Genomic DNA, 12,920 nt, shown 5'->3' with positions numbered 1-12,920 from the left:
TCTGCTGCTGCACATCTCCCCTGGCCACTATCTGACCAATAACACACAATAAAAAAAAAAAAATCCATGTTCCCCTCATTGCAATGGATGCATATAAACACGTTCAGTGTTGCTATTCTGTCGGCCTTGTCTTGGATCGCCGATTTCCCCCATTCCCCCCCCAACCCCGTGGCGTGTCCCACAGGGTCCACGTCAGTGTTGGGAGCTTCCCCAGCACAAAAACGTTATGTCATGCACTCTGGGCTGTGTTGCAGCACATACACGCACACATAAAATAGCAAGAAAAGCCCCCCAGAAGAAGAGGTGTTAGGGAGAGGATGTGTCATTGCTTATATCGTTCAACACAAGTTTGAAAAAAGAAAAAAAAAGGAGATACGGGGTTAAGGCTTCAGAGCCCCCGAGTCCAAATTGAAACAGTATTTTTTTGTCACGGGGAAACTCGCATGAATCTTAAAATGTCAACTTGGCATTTTAGCCTGTTTGGGGTAAAATGAGGATTCAGAGCTTTGCTGTTTGAATTTCAGCTCAAGGCTTTCTGAGTGGAGTTTTTATTTTCTCCCATTTGCTTGTGTGCGTGTTGTCATTTGTTAGGGTCATTGAATCCTCCAAATGACTTTTCTCCAAGAATGGCAATCATGGGCTTCAAAAAAAAAATGTTGTAAGCTGCCAAAACAAATGGGTTTACTTAATTTTAATCAACACTGTGCCTTTGTTTGAATGAATGCAAAGAATATCTTTTTTTTATCCATCTTGTAAGTCTCTGATCCAAAGAACACATGTTTTGTTGATAGTCAAGAAACACCTTTAAACTTCGCCTTTAGGAAGTAGGAATATGTAATATTAACAAAAGTCGCCTTTGTTAGTCATGAATATTGAAGGTCTGCAGTCTAAAATAGGAGTCTGATGATCCACAATCATACTGCTGTGAGCTTTGATATTTTTATTTTCATGTTATTTTATTTTTGTGCACACAAATCACTTTTTTTAGGGACAAAATAAAAGTTATTTTCTTCACATTGTTTGTGCTCTTTGCACTCCCTGCAGGTGAGCAGGATTCTGTACAGCTTTGCCACAGCATTTCGACGCTCAGCCAAGAAAGCGGCGCTGGCGTCCCAGCAGCCCGCGCCGCTCACGCCTGACAGCGACTTGTTTACCTTCACCGTCAGCCTGGAAATCAAGGAAGACGACGGCAAAGGCACTTTCAGGTGACTTGACTCAGCTTATATAAAATAAGACCGTCACACAAAATAAGCTTAAAATTGAATCGATCCACTTCATCAGTAACGACTTCCTTCCTTCCGTGCTTCCTTGTTTTGGTGTTATGCGTTAAGACCAGAAATAACATCCTTGAAGCTCTGATTAAGAGGAATCTCGTGATTGTGGCTTTAAATCATCTTTTGACCCCTTTTATTTCCTCCCCATTCACCTCCACGCGTTTGCAACGACAGATATCAAAACTCGATTTTCTGCAACAATTTAGAGTTTCCCCCCCTCATCTCTGATTTTTTTCCGTTTTATAGTGCTGTAGCAAAGGACAAGGACAAGCAGAGCTTCAAACTGCGTGCCGGAATGGACAAAAAAATTGTCATTTATGTCCAGCAGACATCCAATAAGGAACTGGCTATTGAGCGGTAAGAGGAAGCACGCACGCACGCACGCACGCACGCACGCACACACACACACACGCTAAAAATACAGAGCTAACCTTGCAGTAGCGATCTTGACTCATGGAATGGAAGACTTGCAGATTTTATTGAAATGACAGAAATGGGTTCATCCGTTTCCATTAGATCTGGCTGTCTAATACTTGTCGTGGTTTCAAGCGAAAGTATCCTGCCGCCGTCACTGAGGAACGCTCGCTAGTGAACATCATGTCGCTCATGTGTTCCAGTTGATGCGCTACAGCGCACTTTTAAGAGGGTAATTGATGGAACCTCAGATTCCACGGTGTCATCAATCTCGGCCTCGTGGCATGTTATTGTGAAATGTACGCAAGGAGGATGAAAATGTCAAATATCCTCAATGTTCTGCTAACTATCTTAGTATATTCGTGAAGTTAGTTCTCGTAACTGACTCACTTGGCTGGTGCAGTGTTACGCAATGCAATATTGTCATTTTATTTTGTTAAAGCTTTTTTTTTTTCCCCTTTTTTAAAATCGTTTAGTGTTGGCTCTTTTTTATTTTATTTTATTTTTAGGGTGGGCTCAGCATATGATTTTAATTTATTGACAAAAGGTATTTTTTATTGACTGCAAACTCCGTCACTAATATAACTATTGATATATTTTTTTATGTGTGTCTTTTTTCAAGGTGTTTTGGTCTTCTACTTAGCCCCGGCAAGAACGTGAAAAACAGTGACATGCACCTTTTAGACCTGGTAAGATGTATGTGTGTAGCTAGTTATGTGTGGGCATGATCTAATTTTCTCCAACCTGCGCCCCTTTAGGAGTCGATGGGAAAAAGCTCCGACGGGAAGTCTTACATCATCACAGGAAGTTGGAACCCCAGCACTCCCCAGTTCCAGGCTGTGAATGAGGAAACGCCCAAAGGTGACAAACACCAGCTACTGTTAAAAAAGAAAAAAAAAAAAAGCGTATTCATTTGTTGGATATGAATAATGTATTTTATTTTTCTTGTAGATAAATTCATGTACATGACGACAGCGGTGGACCTGGTCATTACCGAAGTAGAGGAGCCGGTGCGTTTCCTTCTGGAGACGAGGGTCCGGGTCTGCTCCCCCAACGATCGACTCTTCTGGCCTTTCAGCAAGCGCAGCCACACCGAAACCTTCTACCTGAAACTGCGGCAGGTATTTACGCTTATGCCGTGCAGTTTTATCCAAATAAATCAAGGTCAAGCAGCTCAAAGAAAAAAAAATGCTATTGTTTTCACTTTTCACTAATGCCCCCCCCCCCCCCCCCCCCCGCATTTTTTCTTAGATGGAACGTAAGGAGCGGAAGAGTCCCTCCACCGACACACTTTACGAGGTGGTGAGTTTGGAAAGTGAGACCGAGAGAGAGAAACGCAAGACCACAGCGAGTCCTGGTATCATTCCCGGCGGGCCCGGTTCCATGGTCCCTTCTCCGCCCGAGGATGACGAAGAGGAAGGTAATCGACATTGTGAGCACATACACCTAAAAAAAGACCAAGCTGCGATTCGAACCTGGAATCACTGAGTTTGGAGCTCGCATGCGGTGCTCATCTCTACTTTAGATAGATAACAGTGTGACGTGAATGCACCGGTGCCGCCGGCCATGTTGTTGTTCATTCTCCATTTCACATACAGCCGATAGGGAAACGGCAAAGCATCATTGGGTTAAAGGTTGCGGCGTTACGCAACACATCATAACAACGAGTCTTAAGTTGTAGCGAGAACACATTTGTGCACCCTCTGGGTGAAACATATCGTGCTCTTGGCCATTTTGATAAATTCCAAGAATTGCAGTTCAATACAGTGGAACCCCTGTGGGTTGATGCCGCTTGGCCACTTAAAACACATTCTGTTCTTTTATTGTTTACAGGTTACATTGCGTCAAATTTGAATATTCTAGGAAAGTGAATTTATTTTAGTAGTTTTAATTTTAAAAAATTAACGTGTATCGAGATTGATCCAACACCTTATTAAATCAAATAAATAAAGAATAAAATTAATAACAAATAAAGAAAATTTGATGGTTTTTGTTGTTACCCTGTGGTCACAAAAACAACACGCCGTTAAGGATAAGGTAGTTATTGATTCAATTAAATTGTTTGTGTAACAAGTTATGTAAGTTACAAACATATGACATTTGCTTTTGTGTTTAGACAATGATGAGCCATTACTCAGCGGTTCTGGTGACGTTTCCAAAGAGTGCGCTGAGAAGATCCTGGAGACTTGGGGAGATTTGTTATCGAAGTGGTAAGGCTTTTCTTGCATTTGTCTTTTCTTTTTTTTCCTACAAAACAAGCACTTCGAAGCCTTTAAAGTTGTCATTAATGATCGCTGTTCTTCCACCGTCAACCCCAGGCATCTGAATTTGTCCGTGCGACCCAGGCAGCTTCCAGCTCTGGTGCGGAGCGGGATTCCCGAGGCACTCCGCGGAGAGGTTTGGCAACTCTTGTCCGGTTGCCACAACAATGACCACCAGGTAGAGGAGTACCGCACCCTTATCACAAAGGTAAGACAAAACAAGTGCTGGCTTATGCACAAACATTCCCTATCGTGTCTTTTTAAACTTACAGAAGCCATACATCTTGTTTATAGACTTTTGGCACATTCTGAGCACAAATACAAGGTAATAATAATAATAATAGTAATAAAAATAATAATGGTAATTCAAAAAAGCCACAAATGTTGTTCTCCACTACATAGAAAAAGAAAAAAAAGGCCCCTGGGGTCTCTGGAGAGTAGTAAACCCCCAACAGGGTCTCAGGAAAAAAAAAAAAAAAATCCCAGGATTTTTATTTTAGGAATATTTCCCCATAGTCCAACCATGCAATGTGTCTCTAAAAATTCCCAAGTAAGGTGGTGCAAAAGCCCTTAATTGGGCATTTGTACATTTTGCTTTGAGATGTAAAAAAAAGCATCCCTCCCCCCCACACACACACGACAATATGCCGATGCTGCTTTAAGCTTTGCTGCAACTCTGTCGTCTGCTTATGTAAAGGCAACATCCCGGGGGCACGAGGCTGGTTCCCAGGTGGTGAAAAGATGTTGGTCTTGCCTTTTTCCTCTACTTCCCCCATCCCCCCCCACCCACTTCTCACTGCCTGACCACTGTGCCCCCCCACCCACCCCTAATGCCCAAGTCTTTTCCTCTGAATCACTTCAACTGCACACACTTCCTGTCCAACAACAGTTTATGCAGATCGTTTCTATTAACATGAAATGCTATGAATGGAATGTTAGCTTTCACTCTCAATAGCATAACAATGATGTGCAGTGCTACTGATGTGATAGCCACCGGACAGAAAGTTGGAACGTGTTTTGAAAAGCATTCCACCTTCGGAAAACACGTGCGGCTCGTCTAACAGACACTTTTCGATTTATTTAGTCTACCCCAAAGCTTGTCTGGTTAGTCAGAAATAGTATGGAAAAGTATGTTCAACGATCGTAAAACCTTTACATTTCAACGCAGGTCATACAATTTTGGAAGCCTTGAAAGAACAGCGACAATTGATGGAACATGTTACATTGTAAAGTTGTATATTAACAGTCACTTTGCAATTGTTAATGTCATTTACTTTTCATGTTGTAACTATTTAAATATTAGACTCCGCCCCCCCTAATTTGTGCATGCCTTAGTCATGTTCAAGCTTCTAATTAGTTTTGTGCACATTATGTGTCCCTTTGTGCCAAATGCACATTATGTCCTAGCTAGCAGCTTCTCTGATCCCTTGACCTAGTCTCAACTTGTCCGAACATGCTGTTCATGGGCATTTCTGATGAGGCCATTGAAAAAGTGGTCACAATTAGAAATGTAACCTTTTCATCTCCCAATAAAACCCTGACACAAGGCTGCCTGCTACGGAGGAACTCAAAGTACCAGTTTATATTTGAACGCTGACTCATTAACATTCCAGCTAGTTACCCAAAAAAAAAAAAAAAAAGTTCAACACATTAGGCTATATTGTAGCCATGATTTCATGATTCCACTGGCAGCGCACTAGCCCAGCCAGTGGAAGATCATTCGAATGAAGTTGTTAGAAATAGAAAGTTACACTTGAGCTAGTACGTGTAAGGGCAACCTGTTCCAATATTTTTGTGCACGAACAGCGAGAACTCTACGTTGTTCTCGACAAGACAACAAGGCCATTGTGACACTCAAGTTGCCAATACCTAAGGGTACTCGGGAATCAGTCCGCTTGTACCGTTGCCACGTGTTGGGCCACGGGAACGCCGTTTTCCGAGAGGTATCTGAGGTTTGACAAAAACACAAGTTCGATGGATGGTAAAAGAACTGAGGGCCTTTTGTGAAAGACCCAAAAAAAAAAAGCATGATGTCAACCGCATGGTGATTAGAAAGTTCAAAAGTACCATCCAGTTTTTGTCTCTTTGTTAGATTTAAAAAAAAAAACAAAAAAAACATTTGGATTTACTTAATTGGTTGCTCATGGTTAAAATGTGGTAGATCAATATTATTTTTTAGTTTCCCTCAAAAATAAAGAAATGATGATAATACATTGTAATCGTGTTACTCAAAATAAAGCTTTGTTTTTCAGCGTGGTGTTAATTGTTAAAGCACAATGGAACATCGAGATACGAGTTGAATTCATTCCGTAACCACGCTCGCTCCTCAAAACACTCGTTATCTCTTATAATCTTTTCCGATTAAAATAAATGGAAATAAATTCAATCTTTAAATCCCCGCAAAAGACGCTTTTTTTTTTTTTTTCATCCGCTCGGCCAGTTGCTCATCGCTGCCTGGCAAGGCACGATGGGTAGTTTTAACTCAACTTAGCGCACTCGTGTTCAGCCCCGGTGTCAAGATGTCACGCTGGCTCCTCTTCATCATTGTGACTGCTCCCCATCCTAATTGCCATTTTGTTCCGAGCATCTCGGACTTGTTTCTCACCTTCCTCCCTTGGATGATGAGCTTTATTCCCCTGCCTCTCCCCGCTATCTTTCCTTCCCTTTTCTCCTCACCGTCATTTATTTTTAGCTCCTCGTGCGATGGGCAGAAGGGGTGCGTGAACGCAAAGGAGTGTGTCTGGATTTGCCGGGTGGGGTGTAGAGAGAAAGGTGCGGGCTGGTGCCAATGTTTTGGGTCTCCATCACGCGATGGCAAATTGCTCTGCACGAGACAAACTCTGCAGCCTCCGCAAAGTCATTAGAGTGAGGATGTGGATCATCTCGCGTTTGGCTATTAATATCCGATGAGGCGTCTAATTTTAGCGTGGGGTTCTGCCTAATTAGATGGAATCATAACATCCCGCGCAACCTCCTAAGATACGGCACGGGTTCATTACGATGTTTAAGAAGAGCTGACCGGTTCTTACGAGTTTATAATGAACACTTGTCTGCTAGGAGAGAGATGACGCTTTCTAAAATTGTCTTATGCAGCATCTGCAATTCTGCGAAAGGAATTTATTTCCGCGAGCTACAGATTTCATATGTTTGTGCCATTTGTCACTTTCAAAACAAAACAAAAGACATCAATAACACGAGCCAACTGCATGATTTTTATTTTCCACATAGCATTGTTGTCATGTTTTTTTTTTGTTTTGTTTTTTTGCTACATTGCGGCTGTATTTACTACCTGCCAAATAGTATTCGGTGCAGCTGATAGATGGACTGAGTGTTTGGTAATTTAGCAAGCCGCGGTGTGTTTCCAGAATATTCAATTCCTTTTCTCTGAACCTGATGAACTCATACAAGAATCATTTTGTCTTTCTACCGAACAACAGAAAAGTTAAGTCGTGAGGAATTATCCCTCGCGCTATTGTTCCCGGTGCTAATTAACACAACCCGAGGCTGTGAAATGTAATAACTCGTGTTGCACTTTCGTGACCTGTAGAATTCTCTGGCTCCGATTCTGTTATCTACATTTTGGGGGAAGGAGCACGACGACAATGCCAGTTACAGATACTTAATTCTCCCTCGGCAATAGTTGGCACGATACTGACGATTTGACACGTCGGCAAATCACGTTTTTGTTGACAATTTTTCTGTCATTGTATTCAAGGAAATTTGACATATCAAAACTACTGAGACTGAAGACTCACATTGGGTATTCAAAATCAGTTATTTGGGTACAGTTCAAAAATGTCGCGACACACCCCAAGAGGTAAACGTCTTTTGTATCTATGTTTAACAGTCGCGAGAATAATCCGACCGCTCACATGAGAGCAGAAAAAAATGGTTGGCAGGGCGGGCCGGATAAAGTGCGGGATGGAGGCAGCCGCATGTTTCTACTCTTGATGATTGGTTTGAGACACTTTGAAGGGGAGGGACTTCTGCTACTGCTTCTCCAGCGAGGGAGAGCCAAAGAGAGAGAGAGTGAGAGAGAGAGCAACGGTGGGAGGGAGACTGGGAGTAAGAAAGAGACTGTTACTAAAGGAGGATAAATCATCACCAAGAAGAGGAGGAGGAGGAAGAGGGTTCGTCCAGCATCGGTATGCCTGCCCACCTCGTTCCCCCTTCAGATATTGTTGCCGCTCCTCCTTATAGAAATAACAGCTGAGGTGCGGAGGTGTGTTTAAGCGTCCGTGTGTGCGATCAGGCTTTTTCAACATCATCTCATAACACCGCTTGCCTTTCAGCGGTTAACTTTGGCAAAGGACGAGACGGAAACTTGAGGCGGAAAGAGCCGGGGAAATACGGAAGTTCGCCGGCAATAAGAGAGAGCGTCGTTGATGACCGCTTTGTTTTTTCAGCATGTTACAAAGAAAGATATTTTTACTGGGAGCTGTTTGGGGGATTTTGTGGACTACAAAAATATAAGAGGGACTCCCGCGTCTGTCCCATATGCTGCCGACTGGATTATTTCTTCAACAGAGGAAAGCAAGCGACATTTTATGTTAATTTGCCTCAGAGGGCTTGATCGCCTCCTTTCCATCCCTCTTGCATTTGAAATGAAGTGGCAGATTAACGGAATTGAGACATGGAGCATTTGGTTTAGATTGAAACTACATTGCAGTTAGTTTCAAGGACCCGCCAAAACAGTCCTTGGGTTCGAGCTCGGACCCAGAGAGACGTCCTTCAGCCCGAGATGATGAATTCCTACCTGGATCCACTCAACCAGAGCTCGGCTGACCTGTCAAACTACTCCGCTCCCTTTTGCCTGCTTGAGATAAGCTATTCCAAAATTATCACCACCTGCCTGCTTGAAGTCTCCATTATCCTCCTCCTCACCGTTCTGATTATTTCCGGCAACCTGGTGGTCATTTTTGTTTTCCACTGCGCCCCTTTGCTGAGCCAGCACACCACCAGCGCCTTCATCCAGACCATGGCGTACGCCGATTTACTCGTGGGTGTCAGCTGCCTCTTCCCCTCCTTGTCTTTACTTCATCACCTCCAAGGACTCGACCCCAAACTCACCTGCCAGGTTTTTGGCTACCTGGTGTCTGTTTTGAAGTCTGTCTCCATGGCGTCGTTAGCATGCGTGAGTGTGGACCGCTACATTGCCATCACGCAACCCCTGACCTACGCGGCCATGGTAACGCCGTGTCGAGTGCGTTGTTGCATCGTCCTCATATGGTTGTACTCCGCATTGATCTTCCTGCCGTCATTCCTGGGTTGGGGAAAGCCCGGTTACCACGGCGATGTGGTGGAATGGTGCGCCGTCAAGTGGAGAACCCAACCGGCTTTCACAACCTTCATCGTCGTTCTTCTCTACGCACCCGCCGCTCTCACCGTCTGCTTCACTTACGGCAACATCTTCAAAATCTGCCGGCAGCACACTCGGGAGATCAGCGAACGCCACGCGCGTTATCGACCCCAACCCAATCAAGACCCCGGTTTGATATCTGGATCTCTGGACAAAGACAACGGCGAACTCGAGCAAAAGCAATCGCCCGGCTTGTTCAAACCTCACAAACACCAGCATCACTACCAACAACCGACTTACCCGGACAAACGCTACGCCATGGTACTGTTCCGCATCACCAGCGTCTTCTACATCCTCTGGTTGCCCTACATCATTTACTTTCTGTTGGAGAGCGGCGGAATCTACCACCACCCCGCAGCATCTTTCCTCACCACTTGGCTAGCCATCAGCAACAGCTTCTGCAACTGTCTCATCTACAGCCTCTCCAACTCCGCCTTCAGGAAGGGCCTCAAGCGACTCTGCTCGTACTGTTTGCAACGAGGCGGCCGCGGCTTCAGCGTCCGGAAACCCAAAAAGGCTTTCATCGGTTCCGTCGAACAGGGATGTGCCGGTCACGGAGACGTCGGAATCGGCACAACCTGTCACGTGTAGTAGGACAAGCCTCGCATTTGGCATCTGAACCGAAGTCTTTTAACGATTCCACTAAGAGTTGAGGGGGGGGGGGGGGGTCGTCATTATGCCAAAGCTGTTTTCTTCGGAATTTGGAGGTTACGCAGATGTCCTCTGTGATCACGCCACAGCTGGCAGCAGGAGGGAGCCTGGAGTGAAGCGCTGAAGGATAAACTCAACCCGCAAGGTGTCATTCATTCAAGGAAGAGACAGTAGTGAGAGATGGATGCAATTTTAGAGCAGGTCGAACCGTATCTAACTTATTTTGTCAGTCCAGATCACAAACATCATGCGAACTGAGCTCTTATGTGATTTGAAGTTCTTCGAGGTGTTTCTGCCACTCCTTCTGTCCTTAGAATAATCCAATTGTGTGTAGATTGTCAATGACTGACAAACACAGTAGAAACAATGTAGAGAAGTAAAAAAATATATGTTTTATATCAGTTTTCTATTGGTTTGGAAAAAAATATTCAGTCTTGATGAAATTTCAACCAATTTCTAATGAAGGACCACGAAAGGCTTTGACTGTTAGCCAAACTGCTGTTTATTTTCCAATCGCTTTTCTTCTTGCATGTAATGCAGTTTTCAACCCCAATTTTCTCTCCTGTCTTATTGATTTCATCGCACAAATTTATTTGCCGTGCAAAAAAAAAAACAAAAAAAAAAACAAGAGTGGATGTTTTCACACTAAATGTACGCTGATAACTGGTACATCATTAATAATCTGGTACATCTTCCGCCTGAGGACATTGGTCTGATGACATGCTGTGTGTTCCGCCGTAGCTGAAACTTCACGTTCCGAAAAACTGCCTTGTTGTTCGTTTGATGCAGTAATTGCGATGGCTGTAATGTACCTGTGCGTTTGCACAAAAACTCACAAGAACAAAACAAAGAGGCCGTTCTCTCCGGCTTTTGAAAGGAAAGCGACCCCTGAGACTCGCATGTATCCGTGCGCATGCGTGTATTGTATGTTCACCGTCATCATTTCACTTTTCGGAGCTTACTGGAAACTTGACATTCAGAAAGCTGAATAGATCCATTGTACGAGTACAAACCGTGGAAAGATCTATAGCTTTATATACACCGTACCTAATGTTGTATACCAAAGACAGATTTTTTTTTTTTTTTTTTATTGGTATCCACTATGGGGACTTGTAAATATTTGAGGGGGGTTCAAGACTGTGAAGTTGTTGCCTTGAAAGTGGGATCGCGTTACCTTTACAGACAAGAGGGCTCCGTTTTGTAGACGTGTGACTGTTAGACCGAAAAAAGAATCGGCTGTCAATTTTACGTTTGCGAAAGCAGCCAGCCAAGAACGCTCCATTTGCTGTACATTGTATTTAGCTTGTCACACTCGCACGGTTTCATTTCATGGTATTATTGTGTCGGTGACTCAGCTCGGGGTATAACTAGAACGCGAGCAATGGCTGAACAAGACTGTTAATTAAAGCAACGCGGGGTTTCACCTTGGGTTGCTTGACTCACTCCCACACGAGGATATTTTAAGTGTTTTTTTTTGTGGGTGTACGGTTTTGTAATTATCCGCCATGGTGATAGATTCACGTGATGTCTTACGAAATGCTGTCGTTTGTGAAGCGGTGCCAAATATGATAATCGTTTGTTACTACCTTCTGTCGTCACCTCATTGTCGGTGTAAAGAAACGGCATATTGAATGTGTGTGTGTTTTATTTCATTGTGAAGACATAAACGAGGCAGAACCGAACTGCCGTTTTATTTATTACGAAAGTGCATCTTTCCCTTGGCGGGTTTTATCGAGGCGATCCTACTGTAACATGGTTTTGGGGTTTTTTGGGGGGGGAATCTTGAAAAGGTTGTCAGATTTTAATCTACACAAGTGATATCAATTTATTATTTTTTTTTCTTTCAAGAAAATTCAAGGTCAGATGACGGGTGTTGCTGCTGCCAACAAATTTTTATGTGCACTACTTTCTGGATTGTTTGTTGGTCAGGAAGCAAGTGGAGTCAATATTTTGTTCATAAATTCCCAATCTGTACATACAGCATGACTCCTTGTAAATAAAAGCCTGAAGAGAGACTATCGTTAAATTATGACACGAAATTCCAGTGCAAATACTTTAAGAGGTCGTGCAACCTTAATCAATTCATTTTGAAACAATTTAACACACATGGAGAGTTGGAGACAGCCATTTTCTTATCTGTCTTCCAATCTCTATTGAGTTTGCTTTGTGCTTATTTTAGAATCTAAATAGGACCCACCAGTACGAAGCTAATTGTACACTCATGACCAAGCTTTTGTGAGCAGCTGACTTTTTCGCTCTCGAAAACATACGGCAACAAGAGTCCAGTCCGACCAAAATAAGTCATATCGTCTGAGTCGTGTTAGTTTGAATTGATAGACGGAGAATGTTGTGATTAAATCGATCAAATGTGGGTTGTTGTTTTTTTTCTTTTTTGCTGAAACCCTTTTGACCAATAGCAAAAGACTTTATGATGCTCTGTAGGTGGCTAACCTACATGTACTGTATCTTGTATTGTAACTTTGTACATGTTGTGCATCAGTGCTGAGAAAATAAATGTCATTTGATCTCTGTGTACCTTTTTGTTTACTTTTTCTAATCGTAGCAGATGATGAAACGAGTTCAAATTGATGGCCGACGGAATTCTTTTTGCGAGATCTTCGAGAAACGAGTAATAGCTTGCAATCATTTGTTAAATTGCCAGTTTAGATTGTGGCTGAGAAAATGCTCACACGTTGTAAATGGACTGTAACTCACCGGCACCAGAATGTAAAATGCCGAGCGTGCATTCTGGTAATGAGGCAGCGCACGTTTATGTGGATGACTGAATAATGTAAGATTGAAGGAAGTTGACTTGGTCCTTGGTGACGCTATTATGGCTTACCCTCCACTTGTAATGTTTGTGATGATGCTTCTGTGGGAAGAATTTAAATCATATTTTAGATTGTCTATGCAAATATTACATCGCAGAGCAAGAGAGGATCAAGTTTTGCCAAGTGAAAG

The 12,920-nt window shown here is 43.1% G+C and overlaps 2 protein-coding genes across 4 annotated transcripts in view; both read left to right on the top strand.

Annotated features, from left to right (window-relative positions):
- Positions 1 to 12,920, top strand: part of rabgap1 (RAB GTPase activating protein 1) — a 32,550-nt gene that overhangs the window by 6,556 nt on the left and 13,074 nt on the right. For all 3 annotated transcript variants that reach the window (XM_085925731.1, XM_085925730.1, XM_085925732.1), the window contains 8 exons: positions 1,045 to 1,205; positions 1,521 to 1,631; positions 2,311 to 2,377; positions 2,447 to 2,549; positions 2,640 to 2,809; positions 2,940 to 3,108; positions 3,805 to 3,898; positions 4,007 to 4,157. In XM_085925731.1, the coding sequence (XP_085781857.1) occupies positions 1,045 to 1,205; positions 1,521 to 1,631; positions 2,311 to 2,377; positions 2,447 to 2,549; positions 2,640 to 2,809; positions 2,940 to 3,108; positions 3,805 to 3,898; positions 4,007 to 4,157 (1,026 nt within the window). The remainder of the gene's footprint in view (positions 1 to 1,044; positions 1,206 to 1,520; positions 1,632 to 2,310; positions 2,378 to 2,446; positions 2,550 to 2,639; positions 2,810 to 2,939; positions 3,109 to 3,804; positions 3,899 to 4,006; positions 4,158 to 12,920) is intronic.
- LOC147048036 (putative G protein-coupled receptor 21) lies at positions 4,168 to 9,923 on the top strand. The gene has a single exon (XM_085925733.1). It carries the CDS (start codon positions 8,691 to 8,693, stop codon positions 9,897 to 9,899), a length of 1,209 nt encoding a protein of 402 aa, XP_085781859.1. The 5' UTR covers positions 4,168 to 8,690; the 3' UTR covers positions 9,900 to 9,923.

Source organism: Syngnathus leptorhynchus, chromosome 12 (genome assembly GCF_054491065.1).
Source record: "Syngnathus leptorhynchus isolate UIUO chromosome 12, UIUO_Slep, whole genome shotgun sequence".
NCBI lineage: Eukaryota > Metazoa > Chordata > Actinopteri > Syngnathiformes > Syngnathidae > Syngnathus > Syngnathus leptorhynchus.
This window is presented reverse-complemented; position numbering and strand designations above follow the sequence as displayed.

Bases quoted from the DNA above. Each gene is read 5' to 3' on its own strand.
- LOC147048036 (XM_085925733.1), top strand. From the start codon at position 8,691: ATGATGAATTCCTACCTGGATCCACTCAACCAGAGCTCGGCTGACCTG.